The sequence below is a fragment of the Pan paniscus genome, chromosome 3 (assembly GCF_029289425.2).
Source record: "Pan paniscus chromosome 3, NHGRI_mPanPan1-v2.0_pri, whole genome shotgun sequence".
Classification (NCBI taxonomy): domain Eukaryota; kingdom Metazoa; phylum Chordata; class Mammalia; order Primates; family Hominidae; genus Pan; species Pan paniscus.
The window spans coordinates 97,589,384-97,603,802 of record NC_073252.2 but is presented as its reverse complement, the minus strand read 5'-3'; the positions used below and the strand labels follow the sequence as shown (position 1 = coordinate 97,603,802).

The following is a 14,419-nucleotide window of genomic DNA, read 5'->3' as shown; positions in this document are numbered from 1 at the left end:
TTAATTGTCTTCTCAAATAGCATCAAAATAATCTTTGCTGGCAACTCTGTCTGAAATGTGCCCGATCACTCTCTGTCCCCTTATGTGCTTTTATTTTTTCCACAGCATTTATCACATATCATAATACATCTGTTTGCACACTACTTCTCTGAGCTGCATTAGAATGTAAGATTAAATTATTTAAGATATAGATCTTAAATACACAATATGCAATGGTCACAAATTAAAATCTACTTTTTTTTTTTTTTTGAGACACAGTCTCTCCCTGTTGCCCAGGCTGGAGTGCAATGGCGCAATCTCTGCTCACTGCCACCTCCCCCTCCCAGGTTCAAGTGATTATCCTGCCTCAGCCTCCTGAATAGCTGGGATTACAGATGTGCACCATCATGCCCGTCTAATTTTTTGTATCTTTGGTAGAGACGGGGTTTCACCATGTTGGACAGGCTGGTCTCGAACTCCTGACCTTGTAATCCGCCCACCTCAGCCTCCCAAAGTGCTGAGATTACAGGCGTGAGCCACCGTGCCTGGCCCCATCTACATCTTAAATACACATTTAAGCTAATGCTTATTAGCTAATTTGGAATATTAGAATATCTAACAAATTAACTTTGGAATTACAGTTTAAAATGTTAAAATGATTTTACATTTCTGATTTTAAATAGAACACTATGAAAATATTATTAAGTTGGTAAACAGTAAAGAAATGGCTTAATCTATACTTATAAGTATAATTTATTTAACTTACAGGAGTTATTTACAGCTTAGTGAGAATTTAAGTATGTAAAATATTTTTAAAAATCAAGTATATTTAATGAATAAGTGCCATTTAAAGCTTTTAAAGCTATTAACAAAGTTTGTAAATGGGACCAAATGTTAATCAAAGATTCCCCCCAACCAAGAAATGAGTGTTAAAATTTGCTAGATTTCTAAGGCAGACAAATAATGTTGGAATTGAAATTTTTCTTTCAATTGAACATATATTACCATGAGCATGGCTTTGTGGCAGGCATTAGAGGAGAGTTGAAGACATAAAAATTAGTCCCTTGCCTGCCAATAGTTTTATAGTATATGATAAGAAAATGTGAAGCAGAATGTGAAATAAAATAAAGAAGAGGTATACATCAAGTGCTTTAAAGTATATAAAACCAGAAAGAAAATTCTTCAATGTAATACTATTTGTTTTTCATAGGAAAAAAAGTTTCAATTAAAAATTAAATGTGGGTTGGCTGGGTGCGGTGGCTCACGCCTGTAATCCCAGGACTTTGGGAGGCTGAGGCGGGCGGATCACGAGGTCAGGAGATCGAGACCATCCTGGCTAACACGGTGAAACCCCGTCTCTACTAAAAATACAGAAAAAAAAAAAATTAGCTGGGCGCAGTGGCAGGCGCCTGTAGTTCCAGCTACTCGGGAGACTAAGGCAGGAGAATGGCATGAACCCGGGAGGCGGAGCTTGCAGTGAGCGGAGATAGCACCACTGCAGTCCGGCCTGGGCGAAAGAGCGAGACTCCGTCTCAAAAAAAAAAAAAAAAATTAAATGTGGGTTTTGGGGTTTTTTCCCACATGTAGGTTGTGAAAAACTGCGCCCTCAGGTTTGGCCAAGACAATGTATTCCAAGGCCATCTATGACTTCTTTACAGTGACATCTGTTTGCTTCCCCTTGGCCTTCATTTTCCTAATCTCCTTTAGGAATATGTCTTTGCTCGTCACCTAGCCATTTTCCTTGAATTTGTTTCCCTCTGCTGGTTCTCTCTGTGCTGCTTAGCTGGACTTTCCTCTCTCTACCCCAAGTTCAACCTTCTCTGCTCCTCTCTCTGCCCTGGCCTGTCCCTCATTCCTTCCCACTTTGATGACTGAATCAGTCTTCTAACTTATCTCCCAATGTCTAGTGAGGTCCTGCTCACCTTTCACTTTCTACAATGCAGCTAGAATGATCTTTTGAATGAAATCAATTGCTCAGGGACACAGAACTGTGAGACTACTGATGTAGAATATAAATCCTATTTAAAATCTGTCAGTAACTCTACAATTTTATCTGGATGCAATTTAAACTCCTTTCCTCCCACAATAATTTATCTAGCACCTCACTTGTGGCAACTACTCCTTAGGAAGTTGAGGTAAATCATGAACAAAACAGACACACCTTCATGGAGCTCACAGCTTAGTGGAGGATTTCTGAAACTATTCAAATAATGAAGAAAATAACTATTACCACACCATAAGGTGTGGTAATTGCTGTAGTACATCCACCACCTACCTAGATCATGCCTTCAGCACCTAGGCTCTCAGCTCTGCAGCTCCACATATGTCAGTTACTTATGGCTCATTCTGAGTCCCTCTCTAGGAATTGCTCTTGGCTGAAGGCAGCTCTTGTACACAGTGAGAGCTCTTGTATATAGTGACTGGTTGGTGGGAATTACAAAGGCCTGGCCCCCTTACCTGGAATTGAGACACCTCTGAAGGGATATCCCAGCTCCACAGCTCCTCGTGCGATTGGCTGAGGTCCCTATTGTATCCGCAGTTCCACTTCCCCTTCTACCCAGTTCTTCTTCCTTCACTTATGGCTTTCTTATCAATGTTGTTCCCAAAAGCACTTCCTAATAAAGCTCCTTCACACAAATCTCCACCTCAGAGTCATCTAAGACAATTACTTTAAAGAAAAATATACAGTACTATGAAAAAATACCATAAGAAAATCTAATTTAGATTGAGGATGTGAAGCCTGAAAAGTCTCTCTGAAATGATATTTAAACCAAAATGAGGAACCACAAATAATGAGGGGAGGTTTATAATTAGAGGGAAGAGTATGTGTGGAAATCCAGACGGAGGTGGGAAAGGGCCTGTGACATGTTCAAGCAACTTAGACAAGTCCACTGTGGCATATGCATAATGGGGGAGGGAGTTGATAGGAGATGAGGCCACATCATAGGGAACATTTTAGCCTATGTCAAAATTAACCACTTTATCCTAAATTCATGGGAAGCCTCCAAAGGTTTTTGTGTAGGATAAACAGTCTCTCTCTCTCTCTATATATATATATATATTTTTTTTTCTTTTTTTAAAGAGACAGGGTCTTGCTTGTCACCCAAGCTGGAGTGCAGTGGCACAATCATGGCTCATTGCAGCCTTGAACTCAGGGCTCAAGTGATCCTCCTATCTCAGCTTCTGAGTAGCTAGACCTACAGGCGCACCACCAACTCCCCACCTCAAGCAATCCTCCCACCTTGGCTTCCCAAAGTGTTGGGATTGCAAGTGTGAGCTACTGAGCCTGGCCTAAACAGTCAAATTTACATTTTAATATGATCTTTCTGGTTGTTCTATGGAGGATAGACTGGAGAGAGGGCAAGAGTGGAAGTAAAGCTGCTATGAGGGCTACAGATTGCAAAGTAGTAGTCAAAGCAGGAGATAACAGTGGCCTAGAATGGAGCTGTGACAGTAGCCATGGAGAGAAGTGGCTTAATTTACAAAATATTTAGAAGGAAAATGACAAGGTCAAGTGAAGTATTGGAAGGGGAAGAGAATGAGGGAGAGGAGTTAAAGAAGAACTTCAAGTTTACAAACTTCAAATTTACAACACCATTTATTTGTTAGGATACACTGGTTGGGGGACCTTGCTTTTGAAGGAAGATCAAGAGTTCAGTTTTGAAGAGCACAGTTCAAGGTGCCCATGAGGCATTCCATGCCTTGCAAGTAGACAGTTGAATATACAGGTCCAAACTTTTGAAGAGGTGTCTGAGTCTGAGATACATATTTGAAAAATATTTGGTCTATAGAGGGTATTTGAAACTTGTGAATGAACATATTTGCCTAGCATCCCAGTACAGATTAAAAAGAGAAAACAGCCAAGGACTGAGCTGTGAGGGACTCCAGCATTTACCGAAGAACAAAAATTAAGCTAGGAAGGAGAAGGCACAGAGGTAGAGGAAAAACAACTGAAGCATATATTGTTACAGAATCTACATTTTTTTAAAGGTGAAGAAAGAAAGAGAGAAAGAGGGAAAGAGAGACAGGAAGGGAGGGGTGGTTAGCTGTGCCAAATGCAGCTAAGGGGTCAAGATGAGGATTGCAGTGTAGTGGATATCTGTCAATTCTGCCCAGAACCTGTTTCTATCTTTCCTTAACAACAGTACCCAGGTTATTTTGCTTCATTATCCTCCCCTTGTCTACCACTCTGCAGCCCCTGCAGCCCCTGCAGCCATATGTTCTGGGGAAGATTGAACCCATTCCCCTTGCTGTAGTGATTGGTTATTTGAACCATGGCCTACTAATCTGTGCATGCCACTTCCCTGTCCATGAGGATTCATTCAAGGATAGCATGAGAACTGCTGTGTGCTGGTAAAATGAAAATGTAAAGAGAATTTTGCAAAATCTGCTGGGAAAGAAGTCAGAGTGGCATGCAGATGTGAAACTAAGAACTGATGTAGCTATGTTGCCACTAGGAGAGGAGCAAGCCAGCTCTAGGTTGAGTCTGGAATTGTGGAAGACAGAGAGAAGCGCTTTTAAAAAGCAGGTTGTTTAAGCGAGCCATCAAATCAAACGTAAAGCCCACCTCCCTGATGGACTTTCCAGTGACTTGAGCCAATAGATCCTCTTTGCATTGGATTTGTCTAACTGAAGGATAGTGGTAACCTTAGCAAGCCCAGCCTATGCAGAATGGTGGATGAAAAGGCCACGCTTCGGTGGGCTGAAGAGTGGCTCCGAGGAGAAGAAGTAAAAACCATGAATGTAGACATTTATTTTGATTGTGAAGAAATATAAATTCCCTAGCATGATATCCAGAGCCTGCCTAAATCTGGCCTCTTATCCACTTCTCCACCCCGACTTCCCATTATCCCTTCCCTCCTCCCCACATGCTCCATAACAGGCATATGGAGCTTCTTCTACAAAGTTTCCTAATATTCTTTCGCTGTTCTCTTTGCCTTCCTTGTTTGTATACTTAACCCCGATGTAGATATTATTGTTACTAATGTCATTTTACAGAGTGGCTGGACCAGCCAGATAGCCCAGCTCCTGAGGGCAGGCTCTTGGCTATATTTTCATTCCAAATAAATGTTTGTTGAATGAATGAATAAACGTATAGATGGCTGAATGAATAAAGAGATGATCAATATTCATGCCTTTAAATATCATTTCTATGCTGATGACTCCCAATGTGCATCTCTACTCCTAAGTTCCTATTTGAGACTCAGACATGGATTTCTATTCTAGGTTTGGGATTGTGGGCAGCTCATTTCCATTTGGATGCTTGATGTTACTACACTTGCAGTATGTATACCACTGAATTGATTTTATTGTCTGACAAGAATGTGAGCTCCATGAGGGTAGGGACATTTTTTTCCTCCCTCAGAAACTTTGGTCTATCTCCCACATCTAGAACAAAGTTTGTTATATGTTCGAAATTGAATAAATATCTGTTGAATGAAATGACTTCACCTTCTCCCTTTCAGCTTTCCTGTTTCATCATTTTTTAGTTATAATAACTAAGGGTGGAGAAAGGTGCAAAGGATATGTGATTTGTTCCTCTTCACCTTCTGTACTAATCAGTTACCAGGACCTTTTCATTTCTTCCCTGCAAACTCTCTCTAGCCTCATATTCTGCTATTGCTTGGTCCTGCTGCCAAGAGCATAGCAGGGATGTTTGTCCTCGTGTATCTGCACAGGTGCAACAGCCTCCTAATTCTCTTCTCTATCTCCAGGATCTGCCCTTTTTTTCAACAAAGCTTGGTTTATTTGTATCATGACTTTTTTTTTATTTTTAATTTTTTAATAATTAATTTTTATTTTTATTTCAATGTTTTTGGGGACACAGGTGATTTTTGGTTACATGGATAAGTTCTTTTTTTAACTTTTATTTAAGTTCAGGAGTACAACTGCAGGTTTGTTACATAGATAGGTACACTTGTGTCATGGGGGCTTGTTGTACAGATTATTTCATCATCCAGGTGGTAAGCCTAGTACCCATTAGCTATTTTTCCTGACACTCTCCCTCCTCCCAGTCTCCACCCTCTGAATGGCCCCAGTGTGTGTTGTTCCCCTCTATGTGTCCCTGTGTTCTCATCATTTAGCTCCCACTTACAAAGGAGAACATGTGATATTTGGTTTCCTGTTCCTGCATTAGTTTGCTGAGGATAATGGCTTCCAGCTCCATCCATATCCCTACAAAGGACATGATCTCATTCTTTTTATGGTTGCAGAGTATTCCACGGTGTATATGTACCACATTTTCTTTATCCAGCCTATCATTGATGGGCACTTAGGTTGATTCCATGTCTTTGCTGCTGTGAATAGTGCTGCAGTGAACATACAGGTGCAGGTGTCTTTATAACAGAATGATTTATTACTGGGTAAGTTCTTTAGTGGTGATTTCTGAAATTTTGGTGCACCCATCACCCAAGCAGTGTATGCTGAACCCAGAATGTAGTCCTTTATCCTCACCCGCTTTTTAACCTTCCCACTGAGTCCCTAAGTCCATTATATCATTCTTATGCCTTTGCATCCTCTAGCTTAACTCCAACTTGTAACTGAGAACATATGATCTTTGGTTTTCCATTCCTGAATTACTTCACTTAGAATAATGGCCTCCAGCTCCATCCAAGTCGCTGCAAAAGACATTATTTCATTCCTTTTTATGGCTGAGTAGTGTTCCATGGTGTATATATACCACATTGTTTTAATCCACCTGGTTAATGAGCACTTAGGTTGGTTCCATATCTTTGTAATTGTGAACTGTTCTGGTATAAACATGCATGTACATGTGTCTTTTTCATATAATGACTTATTTTCCTTTTAGTAGATACCCAGTAGTGGGATTGCTGGATTGAATGGCAGTTCTACCTTTAATTCTTTAAGGAATCTACATACTGTTTTTCCACAGAGGTTGTATACTAGTTTACACTTCTACCATAAGTGTAAAAGTGTTCCCTTTTCACCATATCCACACCAACATCTATTGTTTTTTTAACTTAATTATGGCCGTTCTTACAGGAGTAAGGTGATATCTCATTGTTGTTTTAATTTGCATTTCCCTGATAATTAGTGATGTTGAGCATTTTTTTCACATTTGTTGGCTGTCTGTAGATCTTCTTTTGAGAATTTTCTATTCCTGTTACTTGCCCACTTTTTGTTGGGATTATTTGATTTTTCTTGCTGATTTGTTTGAGTTCCTTATAGATTCTGGATATTAGTCCTTTGTCAGATGCATAGTTTGCAAATATTTTCTCCCACTCTGCAGGTTGTCTGTTTGCTGATTATTTCTTTTGCTGTGGAGAAGCTTTTTAGTTTAATTAGGTCCCATTTATTTATTTATTTTTGTTTTTGTTGCATTTGCTTTTGTGGTCTTAGTCATGAATTATTTGCCTAAGCCAAATGACATTGGTTTTTAATATCACTTTTTCTGTCACCTCAGGAATATGACACATTTCCATCTGCTGGAGCTCACTGTGGCAGCATTTCTCTTGGGGATAAGAATCTCAGGGATGGGTGTGAGGGTCTATTTAGATTACGCCCAATAGCCAGTGTTGATATGCTACTTTGTCGGGGGTGGTATCACACAGTCACCCCATCCTAGGTGAATTGGCTAGTTCACCCTATGAAGTCCAAACAATTCTGTTTGTTTTCCATATATTTCATAACCTTGAGAAATGTACCTCTCAAAACGTCAGAACCCTTTTTTCTCTGTACCTCTCAAAACATCTCAGAACGCAAGATGTGTTTAAAAACTGTATACTTTTAAAATTCTTCAATCCAAGCTCAATTGAACTGCCTCCCTCAAAAGGGAAAGCTGTTATTAATGTCTAATTTTGAGTAATTCTACTGTATAAAGTTAAAGTAAAAGCTAGGAAAAGAGAGAGGAAGGAAAGAGAAGAAAGGGAGGAAGGAAGGGAGGGAATGAGGGCAGGAGGCAAGGAGGGAGGGAGAAAAGACAAGACAGAAGGGAAGGAAGCAAGAGTAAAACATATGCTTCCTTAGGGATGATATTTAGCATGCAGATGCTAGCATGGATGTGTGGATTGTTAAAATACTGAAATATTTTTATATCAATTGGTCAAGGCTGCCCTGAGCTCCCTGAGTGGTCCCCATTTTCCTGGCCACTTTGGCCCCTCTCCAGGCCCCTGTCCTAACAATCAAGCAATTTAACGGTTACTGTCCAACACAGAGAGGGACTGCAGGCCTCTGCTCTCACTCCAGGCCTCTGCTTTCACTCCAGTGCTGGCATCTAGTCCCAATAGTCAATTCCCATACCTCTCCAGTGGTTAAATATTTTGAATAGCAGCGTTGTGTTTACCTGCCAGAATTATCAAATAGCCCAAGTGTAGAGAATAGAGACACATACTAGGACCTTAAGTCACCTTACCTTTGATGTGGCAGACTCTTCTGGGATGAGGGGTGTGCCTGACTAGAAAGCAGCTTACATTTCTAGCCATAATATGGCTGCCTTTGCCCTCGATCTGAAGAGCAGATGTCGGGGGGTTCAGGTTCATGTTTGTGGTGTGTTTATTTTCCCCTCTTCACTGTTGTCACAAAAGTTTTTGGGGTCTAACTTGATTGACCTCACTTCCAGATGTGCTCAGACCCTGAAATCACAAAATGACAAACATTCTGACAAGAGTTTCTTGTCACTTTCTTATATATCAAACATTTCTCCATCTTCTTTGCTTGAACTAAATTGTTTCTCATGTTACAGCAATGTGAGGCTATTTTGTTTTCAGACCAAATTTTTGTAAACGTTGAAAAGTATAGGCATGGGTGGATCTAAAACATTTACCCAGGGGAAAATCAAAGTGTTTGATTTCAAAATATTTATATTATATTTGTAAAAAGTATAAAGTATATTCTGTTTTTAATTTCATTTGAGCTCACTTTGTTGACTTACCAAAAAAAAATTACATGATTATCAATTTTGATATAGTAAATTTAAATGACTTTTAAATACAATACTCACAAATGCACTTTACATTGAATTAATTTTAAGTTAAGTCCCTTCATATTGTACTTTTAAATCCCAGCATCTTAAAATGTATATCATCTTCGGAGAGAATGGTAAAACCCAAAGAAGGAAAAAAATCCAAAAGAGTGATGTATCTGGAGATGATAAACCAGAGAACCTTTGCCATGTTGTTGTTTGCAATATTGAGTAACAGTTAACATTTTTAGACACCTATGGTGTCATAGACCTGGGAGATTAAAGATAATGTTGTGTATCTTGGTGAATTCACAACCATGTGAGAAAGAACATTTCTGGATTAAGAACATAGAAAGTCGTTATTTAAATTTTCTTGAAAATAGTATGCTTTTGAAATCTAAGAAGGATGATTTTCTGGTGCCTGTTGTATTTTTTCTATCTTACATGAAAATCTTATTCATCGTAGCAGAATTGGGAAATACACATTTTATTTATAACCATGGCAGAGACTTTTTGGGTTAGAATAATTTGCAGTGTCAAAAAATGTTCATGTTCTAGAAATTGATCTCAGGATTTTGTTGGGATGGATGCTTTTAGATCGTTGACTACCTTTTTAGAACAAAGAAATCTATGTTTAAGTGTTTCATGCTATATACTTAGACTGTATGGTGTATAAATTCCCAGACTTGTTGCCACAGAATATCTGGTTTTCAGGAACTTCAGTTTGATATATATAAATACTAAAATTATCCTAGGTTGGGTAAAATATATGTAGACATTAAATGCAGAAAATATCTATCTAGCAATAAAAAGTATATTTTCATATTGCTGTTTATGAATATCACAGTGAGGAGCTAGTTCTAATCTGTTTGTTTAAATCACACTTTAGACTTACTCATTCTTTTGGTGTGGGACCTTTTGTACAATTAAGCCAGTAAATTTGCTTTTTACTTGTATTGAGGGGAAAAGAGTACAGCAGACAATTTGGAGAGTGAAAAAGACATTAAACCAGAAATTTAAAGATAGGATTCATGGTCCCAGATTTGCCATTAACCAGCAAAGTGACCACAGATTAATTGTTTTATTGCCTAGATTTCAGTCTGTTTATCTATAACCTGATGAAATTGACTTAAATGTTAGCTGATATTATTCAGTTATTCTATATGTGTCTGTCCCACATGAATTCTCTTAGATTAAAGGGTAGTGATACACTTTAAATTTTGAAAAAAAAAGTCAACAAGAAAACAATGTGTATTTCATTTTCTTAAAACAGACTTATTTGGCTTTTACATACTCTTGAAAAAAGAATGAACTTGAGGACTATTAACTAAATCATACCTAAAATTTTAGAACATTATTGTAATGATGAATTTAAAATTATACCTGAGGACAATATTAAAAGCAGGTGATCTTGCTGACAAGAACTCAAGTCTGTTGATACCCTCCCAGCCTCATAATATGTCTAGACTGAGTTTTTGTTGATCTCCTTAAATCTCTGCACTTAAGCTAGAAGTTTTTAGTTGGTAGAGACAGACCAATCTCGAACGCTTCCAAAAGAATACAGCTGTCTTCATCCAGTTTCTCACACTCTTACTCCAAGGAGCCTGTGTGGCTCCCTGGTTGTTAAGATATGTTACATAGCTTAGCAATGTGGTAACATTCCTTAGAAAAATCTAAGTTCTAGAACCTCTCACCCACTATTCTTCTCAGACCTCCAGTTACCCACTTGACAAAACCATGTGGCCACAAATGGCTTTCCTCAATTTTGGACATATAATAGAGTTAAATCCAATGCAAGAAAAAGAAAAAGAAGAAAAATAAAACAGAGAGCAATATAAATCAAATTTATAATTTTTCCCACAATTCTGCTTAAAGAACAGTTATGATATAACCAAATATAGCTTAATCCAAAACCAATGGGGAGAAGGTATACATGCTTTTAAGGAGTTTCTAATAATTGTGAATGGAATATACTGCTCTGGTAGTCAGGATGTCTGTGCTGATGACATGTTCAATAGCCATGAAAAAATATTGAAATGTTAATTAGAAGTCATAGAGAAACACACACACATGTACATGCGGTGCTTCACAAGACTTTTCAGAATACACATGATTTTCAATTTCTGAATTACAGTCTCTAAGAGCAATATAGACAATTTCTGAAAGGCAAATACTAGCTTAAAACAATGCAAGGATAGAGCCTAATTTGTCTGTTTTCTTGACTGGCCCAAGAATTAAAGGTTTAATTGCCTTTGCCTATAACCCATTCTTATGCCTTATGCCTCCCTGTTTTACGTAGTTTATGGGGAATTTTATGGGAGATCTAATTGACTTTCTAAGGTAATTTTTGTATTCTGAGATTTTTAGTTTTCACTTTGTATCAGTTGAGAAACTTTATTACACAGCTAATAACAGAGATCAGAAATAGTGTTCTAAGTAAGATAGATGTGTATTTCTTCCTCACATGGAAGACTTCAACCGTCTAGGGTTGGTATGGAAGCTTTATGAAGCATCAATATGGACCTTGGCTTCATCTATGTTTTAGGTCCATCTTTCTTAATATTAGGCTTCCATTTTTGAAATTATCCCTTTTTCAAGATGGTTCCTGAAGTTCCAGTCATCCAAGATGGCTGCTATATTTGCACATATCAAATCTGTACTCCAAGCAGGAAACAAGAGGAAGGTTGGGGAGGTAAGGGCTGGCAAGGGCACATGCTAGCTATCTGCTCTCTTTGTAAGAGCCTTCTCATGAGTCTCAGACAATAATCTAGGTTGCATTGACGATTTATAGCTACAAGGAAGGATAGAAAATGTAGTTTCTTAATAGGGCACATTGACACCCCATTCTAAAACAGGGGCTCTAACAAGAGAGGGAGAAAGTGTAAATTGGGTTATAAAAAGCAATCTCAACCACAGATCCTGACATTAATACCTAACTCTGGGTAGGAGAATTCTACGCTCTGTGTGCTGTGCTTTCCCTTAGAGAGGGTCACTAGAGATAAACATGTACTTGGCTATGTAACTATGTTATTTTCCATTTATGAAGCCCCATGGGGAATTTTCCTGTCTCATTACTAGGAAAAAAATGATACAACTGGCTTGTTTGCATTAATTTTGTCAGAATCAAAAAGACAGAGGTTGCTCTGCTGCACTGCTCAGGGTAGCACAGGTATCCTTGTTGCCTTGGATACTCTATTATTTTAGCAAAGAAAACAGATGGAAAGTTTTTTTTGGAATATGTGCATATATTTATGAATGGTAATTAGTGATTTTTAAACATTATCTGGGGTCATGATAAGCAGGAAATCCACAGGTTTTTCATTGCCCACAGATATTTTGAAAATTGTTATGGACTGAGTTGTGTCCCCCAACAAATTCGTATCTTAATCTCTAACCCCCAATGTGACTGTATTTACAGATGGGGCCCTCAAGGAGATGATTAAGTTTAAATAAGGTTATAAGGGTTGGACCCTAATCTTATAGGACTGGTGTTCTTATATGAAAAGGAAGAAACACCAGAGCCCTCTCTGTCTCCTTGCATGAGCTGGCCATGTTAGGACAAAGGAAGAAAGGGACATCTATCACCAGAAAGTGGCCCCTCAGCAGACATTCAATCTGCCAGTGCCTTGTTCTTAACCTTACCAGCTTCCATAACTGTAAGAAATAAGTTTCTATTGTTTCTAAGCTGCCCAGTCTAGGGTATTTTGTTATAGCAGCCCAATTTGACTAAGACAAGGCTTCACCAAAAACTAAGCCTGCCAGTACCTTGATCTTGGACATTCAGCCTCCAGAACTTTGAACATATAAATTTCTGTTGTTGAAGCCACTCAGTCTATTGTATTCTGTGATGGCAGCACAAGCTGACTGATACAAGTGTAAATATGCAGGATACTCTGTAAGCTCTGTTCTCTCCATGAATAAGCAGTGTGGCCACATCTCAAAGCTGTGAACTAGTTAGGCCTATTCATTTTGATCACCTAAAATCCTCACTTTGCATTTACTATAAAAATGCCACAGGTGTCTGATTAACATATGAGAAAGCAATGTAAGTGATTTCGGAAAGGAAAAGATGCTAATTTAACATAATGGAAGAATAAAATTTAATTTCATCTGGTGCCTTGACAACCCTATATTCTGTTCTGTCAATTTTGAAAGCATATGGTTCAGTCTCGAATTTGTAACAAATATCTACAATCACAGAAAACGGTACTTTTCACTCTGTGATCTCCAGAGTACAACAAAAATGCTGACATAAGTGTCATAGAAAGAATTCTACAATGGCCACCAAGATTTCCTCCCCATGGTGTACATACTCTGTGTTATCGCCTTCTCTTGAGTGTGGGTAGACCTGTTAATATGATAAATATCACTCCTGCAATTAGTTTGCATTTTCTGGCAAAGATGAAGAGATTTTACAGATATAAAGTCCCTAATCAGAATGACTTTGAGTTTATCAATCTCTGTTAATCAAAAGGAGATTATTTTGGCCTGTCCCAAACTAATCAGATAAGCCCTTTAAAAGAAGATTTAGGCCTTCCCCACTATCAGAGATGCTCCCTTGCTTACTTTAAAAAAGCAAGGCATTATGAGTTCTCAAGCTGGGAGGAAATGAACCTGCAAACAACCATGAGAGCTTGGGAGAAGACCTCAGAAGAAGACCCAAGCCACAGCACATATCTTGATTGCAGCCTTTTGACAGTTCTCACCCAGCCTTTTCCAAAGACTTCCTGTTAGTCATACCTTCCTCTAAGAATATGAGTAACTCAAAACTTCAAAAGAATTAAAAAGAAGCTCTTCAAAAAAGGTGAATACACCCTTAGAGTTCTCTTCATGGGGCAAAATCTGGGTTCACATTGGATAGATAGAAAATATAAAGCTTCAGGCCAGGCATGGTGGCTTATACCTGTAATCTCAGTGTTTTGGAAGACTGAGGTGGGAGGATTATTTGAAGCCAGGAGGTCAAGAGCAGCCTGAGCAACATAGCAAGACCCTGTCACTACAATAAAATTTTTAAAAAAGAAAATATAGTTTCCTGTTAGAAGAGCACTGTAGCAAAACTCCTAAGCCCAGTTGCTTACCTTGTTGTTGTCCAGTCATAACCAACCCCATATGATCATCTGAGAGCCTCTTTTGGCAGGCATAGGAGTCCTGTGGCTTATAACATTCTCTTGCTGATAACATTGACTTTTCTGTTCTTCTTAGGAGTTATGTAATTAGATGAAGTAAGATTATCTCTAGAGTCTCTTCTGGCACTATGATTTGATTTTGTTTTCTTCTGTGAGGTAGAAGAATATTATTTTCAGACACAAAAAAATAAAAATACAACAAAACCACCTTTGAAATTTATAATTCCTTGATATCAAAAGATGATGGAACAGGAAGTTCTAAGCCCTCATCTCCCTATAGAAACAATGAAATACTTAACAATGTTAAGTTAACAATGATATGCAGAGCAAAATATCTTTGCACATATTTCAGATTGCAGTTAAGAAGTACCCCCAGATGAGCAAAAATACTGAT

At 38.3% G+C, this 14,419-nt stretch overlaps 1 protein-coding gene across 1 annotated transcript in view; it reads right to left on the bottom strand.

Annotated features, from left to right (window-relative positions):
* C3H4orf17 (chromosome 3 C4orf17 homolog) overlaps positions 1–10,906 on the bottom strand; it is a 37,728-nt gene extending 26,822 nt beyond the window's left edge. Inside the window, exons 1-2 of the mRNA XM_003829932.4 lie at positions 10,283–10,906; positions 8,351–8,570 (exon numbers count right to left, since the gene is read on the bottom strand). Of these exons, the coding sequence (XP_003829980.1) occupies positions 8,351–8,477 (127 nt within the window). The 5' untranslated portion in view covers positions 8,478–8,570; positions 10,283–10,906. The remainder of the gene's footprint in view (positions 1–8,350; positions 8,571–10,282) is intronic.
* Positions 10,907–14,419: the final 3,513 nt, after the last annotated feature.